This window comes from Cornus florida, unplaced genomic scaffold (genome assembly GCF_030987335.1).
Source record: "Cornus florida cultivar Cherokee Brave unplaced genomic scaffold, ASM3098733v1 CherokeeBrave_3.0.0_Hap2_Chr02, whole genome shotgun sequence".
In the NCBI taxonomy this organism is placed as follows: domain Eukaryota; kingdom Viridiplantae; phylum Streptophyta; class Magnoliopsida; order Cornales; family Cornaceae; genus Cornus; species Cornus florida.
This window is the reverse complement of record NW_026775572.1, coordinates 15,936,243-15,945,176: the sequence shown is the minus strand read 5'-3', so window position 1 is coordinate 15,945,176 and position 8,934 is coordinate 15,936,243. Positions and strand designations below refer to the sequence as shown.

Sequence of the window (8,934 nt, the reverse complement as noted above, 5' to 3'; positions counted from 1 at the left end):
TTTTGACTTCCACATTAAGGTCTGATTGGTAATTGCTAGACATTTTTCAATCAGTCTTGATGGTAAGTGCTATACAGTTTTTAAACTTTTTTTTAAATTAGTTGACGTGGTTTAACACTAATAATAGATAGATTTTAAATGTAACGTATTATAATAGATTTACACAAAAAATTTAAATTATTTATTTTTAGCTCCAACAGTTATTTTATACCTTTTGTGTAATTTATATCCTCCAATGACAACCAACCAATGTCATGCCTGTATTCCACATAATCTGTACAAACCTACTTAATATATGATTAATTCGTTAATACAATGAGAAAGAGGGAGGAGAAATAAAATATACTTATGTATCTGTGTAAAAAGGATAATTTTACACATTAGTGATGTGACAGTGTATTTTAATATATTGCTAGAGATAAAAATAAAAAATAAAAAAAAATACATACCATACGTAACAAGTGCATATTTTACATAAAAATATATTTTAACATATTATTAAAAATACTTTTTAAAATATTTAACTTAGAAAAACCATGTCTTTCTAAACTTGGTCAACTTTAACAACTTCTGCCAAAAAAAAAATTTGAGAAGCAAATTTCCGTTGGTGCTTCTTTAATTGACTTTGAAGGACAGTGATGTTTTAAAAACTTCATTTGCTTTTGTCATATCCAAGCAGATGGTCAAAACCTTCAACCAGACAAACCGTTAATTAGGTGAGATGTTATTCTCTATAGAGGCGTGGGGTTACAGATAATCGACAAAAAAAAAAAATGATTCTATCAAGTGTGGAAAACACTAGAATGTCAAATGCTTTTGTGAGTAGTTGGATTCCAACTCATGTAATGAATAAAAACGCTTTCAAGTGATATTTGTTTACCCTTTTTATTTTCCTAAACATTATTTTGCATCACGTCACTATTCCTCATTCATGCACTTGTTGGCTTTTTAACACATATTCTTTCATACATTATATACATATACTCTTTCAAGGCTGAGCTAGTGCAGTCACTTAATTTGCAATTTAGCTTCATCAATTTGTGAATATATTGTTTTAAAAAAAAAAAAAAAAAAAATTAACCACATAATATATTAAAATTTCTTGTGATTGAAGGTTTTGAGAGGGACCAAGTGGGTATTGACGTAATTTTCTTTATTATTTTCACTTTTAACAAATTAATTACTTATATATTATATATGTGAAAAATATAATATATACAACAACTACAATATGGTGACAATTTCAAGACATGTGACAAAAGAATTTTCGGAAAATGTTAAAGGGAGATAATGATCTTATTTACCTTTCCGAACTCATTAATCATTTATATTAATAAAAACCATTTTGGTACTTTAATTTTCTAATAATATATGAATTGAATAAATAGTGTTCTAAGGCTTTTGAAATGATTATTCTTTCAACTTTGACAAATCAGTTTTACCAACCCCAACACGAAGAATAGACAGAGATGAACTTGTTTGGTTCAATAGCCTCTCCTCTATCAACTATTGGAAAGACCATCTGGTCCCCAAGATAAACGGTGATGTGCGATAGTGAACGCCACGTGTCATGATCAGACTCTAGTAGGAATTATTTTTTATTTTACTTTACGCACTTTATACGCTTAAGAATCACAGACGTGTAAGCGTTACCTTTGGAGGCGCATACTAGTAAAGAGAAAGAAGCTTCTTAGATGTTGCGCACCAAGTGGGGGTCTTCTCTTTTTTCCGGACATTATCACATTCATGTATCAAAGATTTTGTCATTAGGAGGAAATAGTGAGATTCTTGTTTGACTTTATTCTCCAAAGATCTAAATTGGAATTTTTTTTTTTTTTTTTCCAATAAATGAAACACTTTTAAAATTGGATTTTTTAAACTTTTAATATTATAATTTTACAAATTATTTTATTTTGATTGGACAAATACTTTCGTACACACATTTCAAAAAAATTTCACTATTGGAACCATAGAATTCAAATCGTTTATTTTTTCTTCCAGAAATGAAAAGCTGTTAATGATTCATTGATAAAAAAAATAATATTACAATACTCTTAATTATAAAAAATGCATTTCTATGTGACAACCGACTACTCACATGACTCATTTATGGGATCAATCCAGCAATCCATGCCCAACCAAATAAGAAGACTCTAATCTTGGGTATTTGAGCCCATACGAGATTTCCTCGTTGGTGGCTGCTTTTTCTTTATCTTTTTTTTTCTTTTTTTCTTTCAAAAAAGAATATGATTTATCATGAGGATGAGGGAGGTTTACAAACATCACCCCCCTCCCCCAAAAAAAAAAAAAAAAAAAAAAAAATCTTGTAATAAAATTATTTTTTCAACATAAAAAAAAACAATCTTGATTAATAAGAGAGTGATTGCCTTTGACAATTATAAACACTTAGCTCCACTTGTTTCAATGTAAAATATTTTTTTTAGAAAATATTTTTCTTTTTCAGATAAAATATTTTTTATTTTTACTTTGTCGGTATTTGACAAAAGTCTACGTCAAAATTGAAGTCGAGTCCATCGAGCGGAACATGTAAAATAACTTGCCCAAAATTGATGAATAAGTTATTTTGTTAAATTTTAATTTTTTTTTCTTCGTAAATATTTTACGACACCCAAACACCAAAAAATAAAAAAATTATTTTCTAAAAAATAATTTACGTCCAAACAAACAGAGCCTTAAAAAGAAAATGGATTTTTCATATAAAATTCAATTGGCTACTGCTTCTCATACTACTTTTTTATTTTATTTTAACCTTCTCCAATTGGGAAAGTTGGAAGAGAGAGAGGTTTCTCAATATTTATGAGGTAAAAAACTTTGAGCTACATGGAGAGCACACAGGGAATACCCAGATGGAGCTTCCAAATAGGGCTGCAACTCGGGCGGGTTGGGCGAGTTTGAGGTATAACTTGAGCCCAACTCTAACCTTATCCTCAACCCTAACTATTAGACTCAAGCCCAACCCATCTTCTATTTTCAAATTTTGACTTGCAACTCGCGCTTAGATTTCTTATTAAAACTTCGAGTTACTCATATGGCTAATTTTCACATCGAAAATTTAATATGATCTTGAATTAGTTTTAGATTAAAGTACTCTTAAACAAGAAAATGGTCAAAGACTTTTTGTAGATTTTTAATAAATTACAAACAAATTCTTAGAAAATTAAGTCTCTTGAATATTAGCATACAATAATTAAAATTTAACAAAAGAAGTTGAAAAGAAAAAAAAAGGTAATCATAGTTAAGTATTATATATAATGTATTTTAAAATAAAAATATATATAAAAATAATATTATAATTCAGATTCGGGTTGGCTCAGGTTGCTAGCAGTTCAACCCAAGCTCAATCCTAATTTAATTTGAGGTGAGAGTTTTCAATCTAAGCCCAACCTAATTATAAAAAAGATTGCCCAAATCCGTAAAAAATCAGACTAGGCTCGAATTAAGTTCAGGTTTCCTAATCCAAGTTGCACCCCTACTTCCAAAAACCATACAAAATCAACTTGCCTTTGAATTGGTCATTTGTACTTTTTTTTTTTTTTGATGACCCAGAGCTCTCCTTGACAGGCCCTTCAGACCCACCCCAAAGGCACCAAACTAGAGATACTGCAGCCGGCACCAAAACTACAACACTAGGCCCCAAAACTACAACACTAGGATTAGTCGAGTGATAAAGAAGAAAGCAAGGCTCAAACCTGGGCAGGTACCATGCCAACACCTTACCAACTCACCTAAGCCGCCGGGGGCATTGGTCATCTGTACTTCTCTCATAATCAAATTCAAACTGCACATAGTCCTCACTTCTAGAATACCCAAAAATCCAAGTCAACAGCTGAGTCTAATTCATTTCATCATATGCCTCTGAACATGCTATTCATTCATTCCAACCTCTTTCTCCTCTTTTCTTCTCTTCTTCTTTGCATCTAACATATAAAACCCCAATAGAAACAGAATGAAAACAGAGATAAGAAAAAAGTTTCAATGACACCCAAATTGAATTACGTGCTTTTTTCAACCTCAACCATCTTCTTCTTCATCAATCTTCTCTCTCTCTCTCTCTCCGATCCTCGAATCTCCGAGGCCGGCCTCTTCTGTGGCCATTCTAGGCCACCAAATGTGAATACCTTCTTCACAACCTTTAGCCAAGCAATGGAAACTCTCTCACAACTTGTGACCGCTAATCAATGGGGTCACAACCATGTCAACTCAACAACACCTGTGTATGTCTTATTCCAATGCCACCAAGACCTTTCTCACACTGACTGCCTCCTCTGCTACGCCGCGAGTCGAACCAGACTCCCCAGCTGCCTCCCAGCCACCTCTGGTCGCATATATCTCGATGGGTGCTTCCTCAGATACGGTAATCATAGCTTCTACAATGAAAGCATCGACCCTAATACGGATTCAGTGATTTGTAGCAGTGAAGCAATAGGCAGTTCGGATTTTGGGAAGAATGTTGAGCTGCTGATTGATAATTTGACTCAAACTGCTGTGTCGAATGGAGGGTTTGCGGTCATGGAGGTGAAGGGAGTGTATGGTTTGGCGCAGTGTTGGAAGAGTGTGAGCAGTGATGGGTGCAGAGATTGTTTGGCCAAGGCTGCTAAGGAGGTGACAAACTGTGCGCCGAGTAGGGAAGGGAGGGGGTTAAATGCTGGCTGTTTTTTGAGGTATTCCACTGACAAGTTCTATAGCAATGGAGCAGAGGAAGTAAATAAACATTCTGGTGAGTCTTCTTTTGAAGTTTTGTATCACACAAGAATATGTTGAGTGAGCTGGGGTTAATCTTAGGCTCACTGGTTTCTTGTTTTGCTTATGTTTATGCTATGATTTTTTTTTTTATTATTTATATTTTTGTTGTTGTTGTTGTTGTTGTTGTGTGTGTGTGTGTTTTATGTTTTTTCTCCCTTGTAATTCTGAGGTTCATCCCTCTCTCTCTTGTTTTTAGCTGTGAATGCATGTGAGTGTGTGTTTATACATATGTATAGATTTTCAGGATTCATGGGAGTCTTATTAGTTATCCTCTCTCTGCTGATTTGAGTTATATATATGTATACACATATTTATATGTATTTTGAGTCTTCTTGTATTTGTTAAATCTATTAATTGTTTGATTACAATAAGCAATACTTTTTATGCTATGATAGAGGGTTTTTTTTTTTGTGCGCGCGCGCGCGCGTCTGGATGTGTTTTACTTTGTAATTCTTGGTTCATCCCTCTCTTTCTTGTATTTATATGTGAATTCATGTGTGTGTATACATATGTAGATTTTCAGGATTCATGGGAGTCTGATTAGTTATCCCCTCTCTCCTGATTTGAGTTATATAGATGTATATGCATATTTATATGTATTTCACTATTTTGAGTCTTGTTATGTTTGTTAAATCTATTACTTGTTTGATTACAATAAGCAATACTTTACAGTTTTTGCAAGATGTTTAGGTTTCATTACTATATGCAATTTGTCAGATTATTCTTTTTTGTGAAATAACTAAAATTTCTATAGTAGATGTATATACATATGTTGAGTCTTGTGTTTGTCAAACCTATTAATTGTTTGATTACAATGAGCTATCTTCTTTTTTTCTATTTGTTATTTGTCTCTTTATCTACTGTCCTTTTTCAAATGCTAAAGACTGAAAGTGTTCCTATTACTTTACAGTTTTTGCAAGATGCTTAGGTATCATTACTATATACACTGTGTTAGATTATTCTTTTTTGTGTAGTGAATATAATTTCTATAGGAAGTACTTGATCTGAAATGAACATATCCACAGCATGTTTCTTATTTCTGCTGTCATATATTTTTCAGGTGTCTCTGTAATGAGGATTGCCCTAGCTGTTGCATTGGCAGGGACGGCCTTCTTAATGCTTTTATTCTTTGCTGCTTATGCAGGCTATGCAAGATTGTCGAAGATGAAACAAGGTACCATTCAGTTTTACCAACATTAGAACATAATTTGAAGTGTATCAATTTAGTTGCCTTGATACTTTTTATGTATTAGTGTTCTAATTCCGTAATGTTTCACTTGCATACACATAGAACGCAGTAATCTAGGCCAGGTTTCACTTTCGTATAACGAGTCCGGCTTGAATTTCAAATACGAAACACTTGAGAAGGCAACGGATTATTTTGATCCATCAAGAAAGTTAGGCCAGGGAGGAGCTGGTTTTGTATTCAAAGGGACACTTCCTAATGGAGAAAACGTCGCTGTTAAGAGGTTGTTTTTCAGTACAAGGCAATGGGTAGATGAGTTCTTCAATGAGGTAAATTTGATCAGTGGCATTGAACACAAGAACCTTGTGAAGCTATTAGGTTACAGCATTGAAGGCCCTGAGAGTCTCCTGGTTTATGAATATGTCCCCAACAAGAGCCTTGATCAATTCCTTTTCGGTAACTGCAATTCTAAATTCACAACAATTTTTTTGATTTCTTTATTTCAAAACTACTAAAACTAAACCGACGAAATAGTAATTCGATAATAGTAGTAGATCATTTTCTCTTATGCAGATAAGAACAAGATTCAAATTCTCAATTGGAACCAGAAGTATGATATCATTGTAGGAATAGCAGAAGGGCTTTCATACCTTCATGGAGGTGGCCGAATAAGAATTATCCACAGGGACATTAAAAGCAGCAATGTTCTTCTGGATGAGAATCTGGCTCCAAAGATTGCTGACTTTGGACTTGCTCGTTGTTTTGCTACTGACAAGTCACATCTTAGCACTGGAATTGCAGGGACGTTGTAAGAGAGATTTCTATTTAGTCTTCTGTCCATTTTATCATCTATGATCTTATTTCGAAAAGAAAAGAAAAAACATCACCACCTCAACTGTTTTATACAGTTTTAGTATCGATAGGACAACAATAAGACATATTCTATGGCTTTTGGTCAGAACTAGCTTATATGGACAATGGAATGAATAAATGCGCAGTATCATCTTATAAACAAAAACACACTTATTAGGGGGAGAGGTTGTCTTAGTTTGGACCTGTGGTGGTGATTGTGTTAGGATTGAGTAGGAAAAAAATGCAGGAATGATTCTCATTTTCCCACTAGGCAAGCATTTGTTTGAGGGTGCGACATCATCTGTGGTGGCTCTTATCATTTCAGTTTATAATGCAAGGTTTTTGGTGGTGCAGAGGATACATGGCTCCTGAATATCTTGTTCGTGGACAACTTACGGAGAAAGCTGATGTCTATAGTTTTGGCGTGTTGGTTCTTGAGATTGTATGTGGTAGGAAGAACAATGCCTTTGTAGAGGACTCAAGTTCTCTTCTACAAACAGTAAGATTAAAGTCCCCCACACACACTAACTATTCATTTTAGATTATGCATTCTGTTGTTTGACAATGTGGGATTTTATTTTTTTTTTTTGGCCTCAGGTTTGGAAGCTTTACAAGACAAACAGATTGGCTGATTCAGTTGATGCTAGACTGGAAAACGATTTTCCAGCAAAAGAGGCAGCCAATGTGCTTCAAATCGGACTACTATGCACGCAAGCTTCAGTTTCTCTAAGACCATCTATAGCTAAAGTAGTTCAGATGCTAACTAATAAGGATTGTGAACTTCCTCTGCCTAATCAACCTCCTTTTTTGAATGCTAGCTTGATTCAGCCTACCAGATCTTACAGTGTAAACAGTTTGGTACCGAACGTATTGACAAAATTTGAAGTGTCCGAGGCCACCACCGAGTCCTCCAGCATGCATAGTTTATTTGATCCATCAAGAAGTCAATAAAATTGGATCCAATCCCCAAGTCTGAAACAACCAATGCAAGCTTGACAATATTGATTTTGCAGGCTTGGAAGTTAGAATTTCATGAGCAGAAAAGAGCAATTTGTTTGATAATCTTATTGAAGAATGAAATTTTGTACCAGTTATGAGTTTGTTTGTATTGAGGGATATGAATCTCACAGCCTGATATAGATGATAAAAGCAGACAAATACTGCAGAAGTTACAAGTAGCTTTGACTAGGACTATCATCAATTGAGGCAAGTTTATTTCTTTTATTCTAAATTTGATTGTTATAATAAAATAACTGTTTCAAGACCAAAAGAAAAAAAGAAAAAAAATGCCAATAAATGGAAGGCAAGTATAGTCTTGTTATTCGTTATCAATCATTTATTAGATGGTTATAACATCTATAGAAGTGTGGAAAAATGATGGTAATAAAAACTTATCGTCCCTTATATTTCATATTAAATTTAATAGTATCATATAGTAAAAAATAAAAAAATAAAAATTGTGTAGAAATTGTACTTACATGCAGCAACAACAATAGTACAACCACATATTGGACCATTGATGCATGTTCAAGGTTGTGGATGGATGTGTAGCACGGGGCTAACATAGATGGTGATCATGTTTGAGCTTTCCTTGAAAAAGCGCATATTAATGAAAATAGGTCCCTAATTCTCTTCAAATGCATTAAATCCACCCAAAAGATTGAGCAAACAAAAGAAAAGGAAAAGAGAGTTTTGAAAGGGAAGTTCAAGTGCCATCTGTTTCCAGAACTTTCTAGAACTTCTTAGTCCATGGGTTAACTGCGAATTTTAGAAGGGGAGGAGGGTCAATTGTACTTATCTTATTTTTGGATAAGTGAATTTCTTGTACTCGAGATCTCTAAATTACAATGAAATAATTATACCTTTAAACCATAGTTTAATCTCTGCCCATGATTCGTAGGATGCACACCTTGATAATTGATAAAAATTAAGGATTTAAAATATTATAAAGGGAATAATTTTAGATTTTTCTATCAAATGACAAAAGATAAAATTATTGTACATTTCTATATCTCTAAAAATTGTGTGAGTCTTTGTTGGGCTGAATATGATCCAATGAATAAGAAGAATGATCGGCAAGATCATGGGACTAATTATTTTTATTCAAGGTTTTGATATGATTATTTAATGCT

The 8,934-nt window shown here is 33.5% G+C and overlaps 1 protein-coding gene across 2 annotated transcripts; it reads left to right on the top strand.

The window, feature by feature from the left end:
• The first annotated feature begins 3,909 nt into the window (after positions 1-3,909).
• LOC132293865 (cysteine-rich receptor-like protein kinase 42) lies at positions 3,910-8,382 on the top strand. Of its 2 annotated transcripts, XM_059791510.1 has the most exons (6): positions 3,910-4,738; positions 5,825-5,938; positions 6,056-6,406; positions 6,524-6,758; positions 7,157-7,301; positions 7,400-8,382. In XM_059791510.1, the coding sequence occupies exons 1-6, from the start codon at positions 3,997-3,999 to the stop codon at positions 7,751-7,753; spliced, it is 1,941 nt and encodes a 646-aa protein (XP_059647493.1). In that variant the 5' UTR covers positions 3,910-3,996; the 3' UTR covers positions 7,754-8,382. The 2 variants fall into 2 exon arrangements, with proteins under 2 accessions (XP_059647493.1, XP_059647494.1); XM_059791511.1 differs by lacking the exons at positions 7,157-7,301; positions 7,400-8,382 and having other exon boundaries at positions 6,524-6,762.
• Positions 8,383-8,934: the final 552 nt, after the last annotated feature.

Excerpts from the sequence above, each read along its gene's own strand:
- LOC132293865 (XM_059791510.1), top strand. The coding sequence starts at position 3,997 with ATGACACCCAAATTGAATTACGTGCTTTTTTCAACCTCAACCATCTTC. Across the intron at positions 5,939-6,055 it reads ATTGTCGAAGATGAAACAAG|AACGCAGTAATCTAGGCCAG; the intron begins GTACCATTCAGT and ends GCATACACATAG. Across the intron at positions 6,759-7,156 it reads ACTGGAATTGCAGGGACGTT|AGGATACATGGCTCCTGAAT; the intron begins GTAAGAGAGATT and ends TTGGTGGTGCAG.